We start from the raw sequence: 14,598 nt of genomic DNA, 5'->3' as shown, positions 1-14,598 counted from the left end.
GGATATACCTGTTTCTGCCTAATGACGGTAGTATTGAGCGCTGCTATGTTCTAGGGTAAAAGGTGTGATAAGGGAGACATACTTATCCGAGGTGTTCCAACTTAGTCCTCAAAGGTAGCAACGTATCCGCAGTCGCCCTCAGGTAGCACCTACTCTCATCTTTTCTGGGGTTGAGAAACGGCGGCAGTAGCCACATATCATCAGTTTATTTGCTATTGCAATATTATGAAAAAAGCTATGTTCACTAACCTGAGACCTATCTTCTCTTCTTATCGATTCTATATCGATACTAGCTGACCCGGCAAACGTTGTGTTGCCATATAAATAAAAAAAATTAATGGTGAACAACCCTTATCACTTAGCCGTATGAAAAATAGATAGTAGCCGATTCTCAGACGTACTGAATATGCATATATTATTTGTTGTAAATCGGTAAAGCGGTTTCGGAGGAGGTAACTAACATTGTGACACGAGAATTTTATATATGTATGTGTATATAGTTTTATATAGGTTAACATAAATTAGATCTCTTTAATTATAAACTATCTTAATTATATCGCATTTGCGACTTCGTGCAGGAATATTGATTACTAATAAAGTATAACTTAAGTGATTATACTTTAGTCAACACAAGTAATATTTTGTAGCCTGTCCTTATTTTTTTGACAAATAATTATACATAGTTATAATCGCGCTATAGTTAAGTGGCCTCGGCGTGTCGTATACGATATGTCCGGTTAAGCATGTTACGCAGGTTGTAAGCCCACTTGAGAGCCACTTTAAACCGTCAAGTCCACTTTTAATCAGGGAGTTCAGGGAGTTCAGGCAGCTTTAAAACTGTTCGGGTCTACCAGTAAATGCTTTATTTATTCACCATTACGTTGGTAGGAGCAGTGCGGAGTTTGGGACAAATAATCGGATGTTTTTTTAATAGAAGTCCGAAACAAGTCTATAATCCAACTAAATTTGAAAGTTACTGTTTCACTTTTATGTACTTCTTGATACTCGACGATACGAACATACTAATCTATGGATACGAATGAACTGTCTCGAGCCTGTACCTAAGTAGGTACCCATATTCATATACGCAGTATAAATATAGGTAGACAAACTGTAAACATGTATGATGTGATACATATTACTGTGAACTTAGTATTAGTACAATTTACGCAGAAGAAATTGTAGACGTAGATATTACAGCGTAATAGTTCTACGCAATATCTACTTTCGGCCGTCTTGGTCAGTGTTCACTGCGTCTGTCAGAAAACTCCAAGAGATTATAATGTTATGTATTCTTGTACTACTCACTCATAAGTGTTGGCCATAAGAGAGGATGAGAGGTAATGATTTACACGGGACGAGCATACTTTGAATATGTGGCTACAGTATAAGTACGCCTAAGTTTTCCTAGCTTAGAATTACTGAGTTACTTACATGTTAAAAATTTTGTTATATAGTGAATATTATAATAGGTTGATCAATCTATTTTAAAGTTTTATCCTTCTATATATAACAGTTGTTTACCCCATACTATCGGCTTTTAGTTAGGTTTATAATAATTGTCTAATTGTATAAAAATAATAATGATAATCTATAAGTATTTAATAAGGCGTCATGTTTATTCTACTATTGATATTTCACAATGGTGTAATGTCGTATTTTATCCACCTTTATCTACTTATTAAACATGTAAAAATGTAACAAAATTTGTCTGTAAATATCTCAATTTAATAATGAAAATAAATAAAATACTTATTCTAAAGATATTATGTTACTTATATAAGTACGCTGTAATAAACCGTGGGTTTAATTTTCGGTGTATGAGAATTATTGCGGCCTCGATTAAATTGCCTTTTTTTTCGAAAGTGTTTTTTTGATTTCAGTGAAGTCAAGTAGTAACTTAATTTTTACAAAACTTATTATTAAAACAAAGTTATGTTGTTTATTAGTCCAATATAATTGTAAATAAAATATTAAATATTTATTTGCTTTAAATCTTAAAAATTTGACATTAGTTTCGAGTACGCCACTGGCTAAGTCACGTGACTGACCTGACTCATCGCCGCCATATTGCGTTTGTGCGGTTGCGAGGGATCATGTCGCACTGTCCCTGATTTTTTTAATATTTATAAGAATAATATAAATTAGTTCTTATGGTTACTTGTGACGTTCCGTTGAATAGTATTCTGTATTGTGAATATATTTACGTCGATATCCATAATCGGCGAGTGTTAAATAGTGGCAAAAACTGTTCTGGGTTGTACCATTGAAATAACCAAGTTACTAGTGAACGTCGAACGAGTACCAGAAAGGCTGAGCGAGAGCGCACTGCAGCTCGAATTGGGTTCGTATATTATTGTTAAATAATCGTAATAAATAGTACATAAACAGTATTTTATAAGCTTCAAATGATCAAAATAACAGTGGAGACTTTAAATACCGGCATCGATTGTTTACTTTACGGAATTGCAGTGCATAATATTAGTATTAGCAAGTTTTCTAACTGAAAGTTATATTAATAATAGTTGTAATGGAATCTGGGTGGCCTTAATGTTTTTTATGTATACAATTTGTGGATAGTATCGCGTTATTTAGTGAATTTGGAGCGAAAGTGTTGTCGTGGTTTCGCGCATTGTTTTGTTTTTTTCGCGCTCGTCAAACATCTTATTACCGATTATTTGGATGTGGCGTGCGGTTAAAATTAATTTTGTCGGGGTGACCTTTGCAGTCCTAGTCGCAGACGTACACGTAGCTGAATTCTACCATGGAACCGCCATTTTGATTGCTAGCGCCTTACCAGGCGAGAGGGGCGAGCGACGAGGGGGGGGGGGTTCACTATAAAAAAATGTGACGCTCAGTCACTTGGTGATTCTTATGAGCAACTAAATGTTTTAAAGCATAACCTAAATAGATGGTTTTGTTTTGACAGGTACTTGACACATGGATTGTGGCTGGATGTAAACATGAATGGGGAATTGAATGGACAGGTGGAGGAGACCTCAAAGATGTCCGTGGCAGGTCCGGACACAGCACTACATGCCAAAATTGGTCCTTCTCCAGAATCTAATGTAGAGGTAAACGATTGTGAGCCTAGTGTAACAGAAAACCACATTGAAACAAGTCCCAATATTTTAGAGGATAGTGCCGAATGCTCAACAAATGGAAACATAACCCAGACAGATGAAAAGCCATGTCTAAGTGAGGAGAGTGTTGCACAACCAGCTGAAAGGGAATCCCCGAGAGAATCAGACAAATGTGACATTATAGAGAATAACTGTAACAAAATTGAAGACACTAGTCCTGCGATAGATGCTACTCCTGAGACAAAACCTGACGGTGACGAGGTGCAAAAGGACGCCAGTGCAATAATTGCTGATGAACCCATGGAGGAAGATCATAGAGGACTGGAGACTGCAGAGCCAATGGTAAGATATTATTATTAAAAATAATAATATATAAACAAATTAAAATCAATTACATTTTCCTGAAAAGATTCCATCGTATTAGTAATTCTATCATTACATATGCATCATAAATGTCCAATGTGGTACGCAAATATGCTTGCTTGTATTTATACAGTTCACATTAACATTGTAAAGTAGGCTAATATATACAAATTATGTATTTATGAAACTACAGTTACATTTCTATAAATAAGTACCAAGTATAAATGTTATTTTTTAAACAGAAACACATAATTATATTATGTTTTCAAAAATGAATTGTATCATTACATTTGTTTGTAATAATAATTGGGATGCTTACAACAACTTTGTGTTGCAATGTTGATTATTCTGCGCAATGAGCATGCATGACACTGAGATAATGCATTGATACAGTTTAAGTTGACAATAATAATGTTAAATATTAATGCATACCAGAGATTAACTGTATAATTAGTTATTTCTGAATCAGTTGGCTATTTTACTATATATACACTTAATTGATCATATATTTGTATTATTAGTAATTATTTAATAATTACAACTTGGACCTTTCTTAAGCTACTTGTTAGAAGTAGCAAAGTTGTATACAAACTTTTATACAGACAAATTAAAATCAAAATGAATGATTCAATACCATGTAATTAAAAAAAACATTTTTTTATTTTGAAATTATTGACATGATTATTATAAATATTTGATCTGAATTAGTTTTTTAAAGCACCTTCTATATTACAGCAATAAAAAACGAATATTACACGAAATCTAATGAAATTTGAAACAAATATAATATATTCAGGTCATTTTTAATAGCACCCAATGAAATTAGCTCCACAAGTCTTGAACAATGTAAAGTCGCGACAAATAAACAAAGATCATGAAACTTTTCTCAATTCCATTTGTTTGTTATGAGAAATCTACGTCTATTGAAAATTTGCCGATCCACTAATTTATAACCTGCGTTACGATTTTCAACGGGAGGAAAAGAGAAGGAAGATGTTTAACTCTCATATTTTCTGTCCCGTTCTGTCTCGTACTTATTTACGTAAATAGAGGGAGATGCCGTAGAGTGACGTCAATACTTAATGGCGCCTTCCCTTTTTAACGTAGGTACAACTTTGGATACTTGCGTGAAATTTTCTCGTTTATTCACACTTTACATTACGTTCCTTGATACAAATATATTTGTAACTAAATTCATGATACAGTTGAATGACCGAAGGATGTAAGGATTTTTGTAAGAACTGTACGAGTAATAAATTTGATAATTCTGAAATCCTTACGTTCTAACTTACTTATAAATAGTTTCGTTTATCTCGAGATACCGCTTACTAAGTATGTACGTATTTAAATCGATGTAAGATTGTAATAAAGTATGTCATAGCGCAGCGTACCTTGACGTTACTATATTTTTGTAAAATAATGCGGACACGTAACTTAACGTCTGTATTAAATAAAAAAAAATGTATAACGGTATATTTATAGATTGTATTATAAATTATGTTCTCAAAATATTATGCTGAAATTTTTATTCAGCCCCATACTAGGATTTCTTATGTCGTGGATGTCATGAACACTTATATCGACGAATACACAAACACCCAAACCCAGAACAGGAATCTAAAAACATCATTTAGTTATCTGTTTGGCCGGGGATCGAACCCGAGATCCTTTGAGCGTCAGTCCGTTAACTGTCCCAAGACATATGTAATAAACTACATAATTATCATTGAGGATCTACCGGATGTCGGTCACAGGTAGGTACGTTGCTTCTCTTGAGAAATTGCGGATCGCCTCATGTCAATATCTCTGTTTATTTACATCACCTCAACTTCAACACAGCAGCGTTCACTCTGCTGTTATAAGCCAAAAACATGCGAGGTGGTGAGCCTTATGTAGTCGACCTACGATATTTCGTAATAAACATATTACCATCTTGCGAGTTATCTTGTGTTTCGTCAATATAATAAAATTATGAAATCGGCATTCAGTATTTTATCAGACAAATGTCAATCTATACTAATATTTCTTACTGAACTAAGAGAACTTCATTCATATACATATGTATTAATTTTAATAACATAGTAATTCGGTAGAACTCGTTGTACTTTAACCTATTTCTGCCTAATAATGGCTGTGTTAATCACTCCTGTGTTCTGGTTTGAAGGGTGAGGTGACATACTTTTCTGAGGCGCTCCAGCTTAGTTCTCAGGGATAGCGGCCCATCTGTGCCGACCTCAGGTAGGAATATTAAATCCTATCTAGAGTCATGTGGGGCTGTAAGTTACCAGATAGTTGGTCTACCGCAGGGGTTTCCAAAGTGTGCGCCGTGGCGCCCTGGTGCGCCGTAGAAAGTAAAGAGGGGCGCCGTGAGTCGATCCTCTTATTATTGGACACCACAAATATTGGCGTTTTGGTTCACATTGATTTGACTAAATAAATATCGTATTTAATTTTTGTTTTTTTTTCTCAAATCTTTGTTGATTTCCGTTTAGTCTTTTATAATAACATATTGTACAATTTCATATTGTGGTGTTTTAATTTTTGTTTCGATCAACCTAATGTAACTACTATTATTTTAGGGGCTATTTCTTTCGACTGTCTTCTTCAAATAGTTAGCTAGGACAGGGCGCCGTGAACAAATATTTAACTTGTAACTTCACCGCGGGTTACAAAAGATTGGGAACCCCTGGTCTGCCGTATTGAAAAGTAACTGTTTAAAACATGTTAAGGAACCATGAAAAAAATAAAAATTAATCTTTTAAATATGTATGTGAAAAAAAGTACTAAACTGTAAGTACACGTTGCCCAAAAGATATGTCTTGTTAATAGAGATTTCGAAAAGAGACGAAAAGGACTGAATTTTTAGAAATGTATAAGACAATTGATAGTTTCAAAACGGTGACACTTTTACTAAGGTATTTTTTATAGGTCAGTCCCTAACCTATGTTCACCCCAAGTTTGTCGTGGTAGGTACTTACGGGAAAAAATCTTTTGGAGGCACCTAAGCCGTACCTATTTCTGCCTTATAACGGCAGTGAGTAGCGCTGCTGTGACTCGCTAAGGTGGCAAGGGCGATATACTTATTCGAGGCGTTTCAACTTAGTTCTTCGCAACAACGCATCTGCGGTCAAACTCACATAGGAATCAAGTCTTATCTAGGGTTCATTATACATGTCCTTGAGCGACACTAGCCACTTACCATCATATAATAATATTACATAGCACTAGCTGACCCGGCAAACGTTGTGTTGCCATATAAATAAAAAAATGTTAAGGGTGAACAACGCTTATCACTTAGGGGTATGAAAATAGATAGTAGCCGATTCTCAGACCTACTGAATATGCATATAAAATTTGGTGAAATTAAATGAAATGAAAATCGGTAAAGCCGTTTCGGAAGAGTACGATAACTAACATTGTGACACGAGAATTTTACATATAAGATGTATATATGCCTAAAAATATATGCATGTAAAATGAAGCTTACGTATTTCACTTAATATTAAACTGTAATAGAGATAATATTTCGTATTACGAATTACGACTTTGAATAATGATGACTTTCAATAACCTCGATTTTGATTGTTTTGCTAACGTAAGTTACATATTTTTTCGTTTTTATACTAAACGTCTAACATATCGTGCATAGGAAGGTATATCGTAGGAAAAGTAAGGAACGAAAACCAGTTGCTATTTACATCTATATATTACAACAAGTAGTTAAAAATGTGACTGGATAGATGTTTAGTAAAGCTTAGTTTTTTTGGGCCACCGCCCTACTCCAAAAAGTGACCCTTGTCTCAATCGAACGCAAATTCGCCACCTTATTGTCAAATAAATTTTATCCCAAATATTATATATTCCTTGAAAATGTGGTATTAATGTTGGTAAAATCCACCTGAGGAAAGGACGAACGGAATTAAACATACATATCGATACCTTAATTCGCAAATCAGCCAACTCCACTTTTTGTCAAAATATTTTTTTTATTTATTTCGATAGTAAATGGCGTTGAACGAAATCAAAATAAATAAAAAAAAACATTTTGTGACAAAAAGTGGAGTTGGCTGATTTGCGAATTAAGGTATCGAATTGGGTGGCAGAGTGGTTACTATACATAGCTGTATTTCGTTATGTGTTTACGTTACATTACGTTATGCACTTACATTATTATACCTTAACTCATTTAAGCCCAAGGAGTCTTGTTTCTGTCACATTCTTATGGATGTTGTAGGAAACGACAAATGAATTACATCCCCAAGGTCTTCCAATGTTTGTGTGTCTTTATATACTGCTGTTTCAAGCTTCACGCACTGCCATGCGAACATTGTGACAAAAATGTTACCCTAAGCCTAATTTATCAGTAACATATGTTCTCATATGTACTGTCTTTCACGATCATTAATGTCACGACAGTAAAGGTGATAAACAATTTAAAGAACAATCTTAATGAAAAGAGAAGTTAATAAGTTGTATTCATCAGTGTTTCACATGGCAGGACCGCCTCTTAATATGACTGAACTGTATAAAAGTGTACAACAGTAAAAAAGTCACATATAAAATTAGCATAATTTTGACAATCATAGTCCGCAGATAGCATTTTCTTTTAGGATTCGCTGTCTTCACATGATGGCATTGACTTGTAGTTCGTCTATACTATTGTTTGGAAGTGTGTTAGTTTTAATAAGTGGGTTATATAATTGTTATACAATTTCTAACCTAGAAGTGAGGGATACTTTGACATTGACACACTCTTACGGTTTGAAATAGATTCACGTGTGACTTAAAAGATTTTAACACTTTGTAATAATATCAATCCCACCGACTCCACGTTAAAATATTATACATTTAATATGTTCATATGCCTTTTATAATGCAGTAACGTTTTTATAATTTTATTTGGCGAGGGTTCGTCGTTATCTTAGATCCTATCTTTAACTTTGTTGGTAAGCTTTCAAACAGTGGCAGGAGAGCTACCGTTCACCTGCTTAAGAGCTGTTTAAAAGTCCGTCATGTCGGCATTTTAAATATTATTAACAACGTGCCATCCGCGATATAAATCATTAAAGCAACTAAAATATATGTTACGCTTAAAATTCCCATACCACGTTCAAACAAAAGTTTGGATGGTGACAACTGTATATTTTTTAAATGATTGTGGTTTATGAGAGTGAATTTGCAAAGTGCAAAGTTGCATAATGTATGACAATAGAGGGTCTTCACCTTACCTAACCTATGAGGCATTTCACGTCAAGCGGGCAGCAAAAAAAAAAGAGTTAGGCTCTAAATTTTGTTTAATATTGTGGTATTTCGACATGTTCATGTTTATAGTTAGCAGGTATTGTAAACCTTAACAAATTAACAAGAAACAATAACTTTAAACAAACTCAACAAAAGACAAAATCTTTAACAACTACACAGGATTTAACAAACGCGCTATGAAAACGAGAAAACATTCGAGTTCAATCACGATCACTAAAATGAATAACATGAGCTATGAAACTTAAAAATAACGGCACAAAATATCACATTTAATCACATTTTATTTTTTTACCATAAACCTTGTTTTTTATTATTATTACTGTATGGAACGAAATTGAGGTAATACTCGTGTAAATATTGGAAATGTGAATTGATCTTAATTTATTTAGATTATTATTGTATCATCGTTGTATTACTTTAATATCCTCAAAATTAAGACCATTTGAAACGTATTTTCTTGATAGGTACACCTTTGTTTAAATTTTGGACACCATATTATGAATCGGACTGTAATAAGTAAGTGCATAAAGTACGAGTACACGCAATTCGAATATATAACCAAAGAGAATAATCTATTTAAGAGCAAATAAAACATGGGAGTAAAACTAAAATGGATTTTTGGTTTAAAATGGAGGTGGGTAGAACATGTATCGCGAATACAAGATGATAGATTGATTAAGACAGTAACGGTATGGAATGGCCCAAGCGAAAAGAGACTCATAGGACATAGAAGAGACCTTCAACCGAGACCCCGTGAAATAAAAAGTCTTTTTATTTTTCTTTTCTTTAGAAAACCGGACGTGAGTATTAATATATAGAAATGTCTTCTAAGTTAAATAAGCCTGTATCGAGTTGTCGACATATCGAATTTTCTAACATTGTTCTTAGGCTTAGCACGCACTATGATTAAATGCACGCGTTTAACCGCAAGTATGACACCGCAAAACATTTAACACATTGCTTTCCATACAAGTGCACGTATTAGTGAGTTTTTTCAGTGACTGATTTAAAAAAAAAACTTAAATTGTTTCATTTCGATCGCGGTTGATTTAAGCGCGTTTTTTGTGTCCCATACGAAGGTCCCATAGTAATATTAATCCATGATGGTACTGAAATAAAATTAAGCCAAAAGCCAACCGCAGTGCGTGTTCATAAGCGTTTTTGCGTTTTCAGGTATTTCTATTTCGCTTGCGTTTAATTGTAGTGCGTGCTAAGCCTTCGATGGTAAAGTCGTTTTTACCTGATTGTCGAGGGTAAAGTTTTTGAGCGTATGTGAGTTAAAGGTTTTATTTTTCGGCACGCCCTACAGCCCAAAGAGGACGGATTTTAACATGTGACCTGTTCATGGATTCGTCTTAACTGTCCGAATTACATTAATCAGTCGGGTATGTTATTTTTATAGTTATAAAAATGAAAATTCTATAGTATAGTTAAATATTGAAATAAATTTTACAATCTGTCTAATATCATTATCTACCATTTAAATGACGTGTACTATATACATAAATAAGCAGATAATATTTCGCATATGAGAACGATCGAGGAAGTTGTTATCGTAGTAAAGTGCATCAAAATCTCTGTTCACATATTAATTGAATTTCGTGTATGCCGGTAATGGCTTCCCGAGTTCTATTGTTGTTAGTTAGAACGTGATTTTGTTGCAGTTTACTGCTTAACTCGTCACCAACCAAATCTGGATACATTAAGTAACGTAAAGCCACTTTTGCTAAGTTGTAATGTAATTGTAAAATGATTACAATTGAAGTCGATCACTGTACAGTGTACAATAGTAAGTCATTACCCATTTCACATGTGTATTGTGTTATGTTGTACTAGTTTTTGCCCGCGGCTTCGCCCGCGTTTAATAGAAAATAATATGACATACTAACAAACATAAAACTGAAAATTCGTACCTTCATTGGAATGGCAGTGGCGCCATCTGGCGAAAATTGGTCGTACCAACTCTGAAACCTCCGCGGGCTCATGGACAACAACTTTGCTAAAGATCATCACTTGATCAAATGCATAGTTTACGATTCAATTCTTACTAATATCGATTAAAATAATCGATTTTCTTGTTCCAAAAGATCGATTTTCCGATTAATCGATTGTAGATCGCCATCCCTACTTCCCGTGGGATTTCCGGGATAAAAACTATCCTATGTCCTTTCTCGGGTCTCAGACTATCTTTGTACAAAAATTCATTAAAATCGGTTCACTGGATTAGGCGTGAAGAAGAGACAACCAGACAGGCAGACAGACAGAGTTACTTTCAGATTTATCATATTAGTAAGGAATAGTAAGGATTAATGTTTTATTAGGGTCACTGCAAACTGTGTGTAGTTTGCAGTGACCCTTTTGATCGCGTAATAGCTTGGTCGACCCTTCGATCAGTATGTGGCATGTAAGTGCTCACATTACAACGATTCGGTTTAGTTCGATGAAAAAGCGTGATAAGCTACATAATTGCCTTCAAACTTTTCTGCCGACTGCTGAATGAGTATGTCGCTCTTTTACACGAGCGCATACTTGCCAAATGTTTAGGGAACAACTTCCGTATTGTGAGAACACACCATTTCAGTTAAATAATCATTTACACATTACCATGATAACTCTCCTTATATAGGTATAATCTGCGCCAAACTGCTAGTCCACTCTGAAGTTGTTGCGAGCAGGTGTAGTGATACAATTTGCTATGGCGAAGCAACTCATTTCTATATTCAAAGCGGACTAGCAGTTTGGCGCGGACTATACACACTTCAAAAATTACTTACCAACTCAGAAGTTCTGAGAGATCAGTCGGCTGAATATTTAGTTTGCGCATTCACCACCAAACCGACTATTTTGTTGGACCACTATGCGCTAACAACCCACTCCAACAAAACTATTGCCCAATAAAAGTCTGTAGCCCAATAAAACTATTTGTGCGCTATGGCTTAATTAAGAGAATAACATAGTATTTTGAATATTGTGAAAATATTTTTGGTCAAAACTATTTGCAGGATGTTATGAATTTATAATAACAGAACGGTAATATGAAAATTGTTACTGAGACCGGTTTCAGGTAGTCACGGAATTAGAGTTATTTGGGATTATCAAATAGTTTCGGATATATTAGGTTTTTAAGTAATTGAAAAAGTAAAGAAAACACAAATAGGTATAGATTTAATTTTTATTAACACGCTTTTATTAGCTTGGGTTGTACGTTTGTATGCATGTATTAGGGTTTCTGGTCGGGAATTCCCGGATCGGGAATTCCCGGGAAAAACACGATGCGTCGGGACGGGAAAAATGGGCCGGGATCCCGGAAAGTCGGGAAATTTCAAAGGTCCGAAAAAGAACTTTAAAAATCGTAAATTACTCATACATTTTAACATTTATGATGATTTTAACATGCAATACTCCGTGAGAACATATTTACAATGTTAAAGTAGACCTTATCGCGTAAGAATATGTCATTTAGCACAAATTAATACCGAAGTTTCAACTATATTGTAATGGTAATGCTTACAAGCTGATGGAAATGAAATATGTTTAAAAAATTAAGAATAATGTCAATGTAAGAAATATTGGGTTGTTTGGAAAGTAATTTCGTTTTTTTCCCGATAGAGGATTTATTTGTATTTTTTCACAGCTAACTTCACACTTAAGTCGCATTGTCATTATATGTTTTTACAGCTGATATAGGAAGGCTTGTGTGTGAATAAGTTCAATTGATTTTATGCAATAGTTTTTGGTGGGTGCCCTTTTAAATTTGGAGAGCAATAAGCAGGCCTTTCGTCATATTTTACTTTTTTACTGTAGAATAGGTAAAAATACTGTTCAAGTCAGAAAAAAATTAACTCATGGGTATGGAGAAGATGTGTTGTCAGTACGCCAGTGGCAGAACTGGTTTACAAAATTTAGATCCGGCAATTTTGAAGTCGAAGATGCACTACGTTCTGGTAGGCCGATTAAGGCTGATAAAGGCATTAGTTAATGCAAACCGGCCAATAACAATACGTAAGATCGGCCAGAGTTTAAATTTATAGAAATAAACCGTTTATGACCACTTGAAAGGCCTGGATCTAAGCTTGAAGTTCGATATATGAGTCCCCCCATTTCTCACGATGAAAAATTTGCGTCGTCGCGTTGACGTCTATGATCTGCTCCCGAAACTACTCATTGTTAAGACTGGAACATTATTTTGTTCAGGATCCGCTGTGCGTCCGCCTGCGGTGCATTTTAAACTCAGAGCCCTCGAGTAAGAGGCAGACTTTCTAACCACTAATATAAGCATATTGATAGTATTTGTTTTGTGTTTATTAATTATTTTTAAACTCTTTGGAAGGCGAGACTATCATTGATTATATCGATCGGTCCTATCGTGTGATGTGGCTGGTCAACGCCGCTTCAGCTGACTAAGCTATACTTAATTCTGATCATAGCTCCCTCCGACTTTGAGTTTTCGGCTGTGAGGCTTCTAAAGCCTACAGTAAAGGGGCTTATCTTAGCGCCATAAGTCGTCACTGGCCTTGAATACTTTCAAATTCAGACAATGAGGAATTCGGGGTAAGAAAGCACTCAATATTTTTCCGCACGTAAACTAGCTGGGGTGGATTCTGCGAGTAACCCCATTCGCATAACAACAACCTATACGGGTGTGACATGGAGTCATAGGCATGATGTTTGTCTTGTCCCTGTTGATTTTAAGACCCGTCTGTTGTGAATCATTTTAGATGCCACGTAAGTTTTGAAGATGGTAAAATCCATTGTGGTACGACTCCAGCGGTACCACCGCCACACCTACTCATATTTCTACCTAATAACCCAAGTATTAAACGCTGCTTTGTTCAAGTGTGAAGGGTGCGGTAAGGGAAACAAACATTTTAATGGATTCTAGCTTAGTCCTCGATCGGGTAACGGTGCATCTGTTGCCTCAGGTAGGAATTTAATCCTATCTGGGATGGATTACAGCTACTCTACTACTATGTACGCGGACTAACATAAAGGCGGCTCTTTATTTATTTATTTATTTATTTAATAAGGTTTGCCAACAATTGTTACACGAAATGTATTATAAATAATTACAAAACAATGGTCTTATGCTACGTGCACAATCTATTACAGGCAAACACAGCATGCACAACAATTTTAGATACATAAGTGCATTGGGTAATCTAGTAGTGCAAGTAAATTAAATTTGATTTTAACAATATTATAATAATATAATTTGATTCTTTTACTACATTATAAAAGAATACAAAAAAACAGATGTAAAATATATAATAAATTAATGTATTGGGACAGAACTAACATGACAACTTTAACATAGTTTTGTTTCTGCTCTGTTGTCACTTTAAACTTAACAATCTTTTTCGAAATTTAGACATGCTATCAAAGTTGATATCTAAGTCGTTTAATGAATTAACTAGTTTACATAGTCTGGGAATTGGGGAGTTAGATCCTAAAACTGTTCGTCGCAGGGGTACAAGAGGCGAGATCTTGAAACGAGGATAACGACGGGGTACTCTAAAATTTAGACTATTCAATATTTGCGGGCAATCTAATTTATGTCTTATTATCTTAAATATGAATTGTATATCCAATAAATCACGACGCTTGTTCAATGAGCAAATTTTAAAATGTTTTAGTTTGTTTTCGTATGACATTGACATACCCGCCAACATCGTTGAACTAGACAGGTGCCATAGAAAACGTTTCTGAATACGTTCTATTCTCAAAATATGACTAGCATAATGTGGCCTCCAGACTACACTACAATATTCAATAATACTACGCACTAATGCATTAAAAATTAACTTTTTCGTTTTAACTGTGCGAAATAACTTGCCATTTCTTATTACAAACCCTAGCATATTAGACGCCTTTTTCATTACATAATCAATAT

At 34.7% G+C, this 14,598-nt stretch overlaps 1 protein-coding gene across 1 annotated transcript in view; it reads left to right on the top strand.

Annotated features, from left to right (window-relative positions):
- The first annotated feature begins 2,092 nt into the window (after window positions 1-2,092).
- LOC140743253 (uncharacterized) overlaps window positions 2,093-14,598 on the top strand; it is a 41,132-nt gene continuing 28,626 nt past the window's right edge. Inside the window, exons 1-2 of the mRNA XM_073074385.1 lie at window positions 2,093-2,344; window positions 2,930-3,425. Of these exons, the coding sequence (XP_072930486.1) occupies window positions 2,964-3,425 (462 nt within the window). The 5' untranslated portion in view covers window positions 2,093-2,344; window positions 2,930-2,963. The remainder of the gene's footprint in view (window positions 2,345-2,929; window positions 3,426-14,598) is intronic.

Source organism: Epargyreus clarus, unplaced genomic scaffold (assembly GCF_041222505.1).
Source record: "Epargyreus clarus isolate Ecla_fem2 unplaced genomic scaffold, WU_Ecla_fem_2.2 ptg000007l, whole genome shotgun sequence".
Classification (NCBI taxonomy): domain Eukaryota; kingdom Metazoa; phylum Arthropoda; class Insecta; order Lepidoptera; family Hesperiidae; genus Epargyreus; species Epargyreus clarus.
This window is presented reverse-complemented; position numbering and strand designations above follow the sequence as displayed.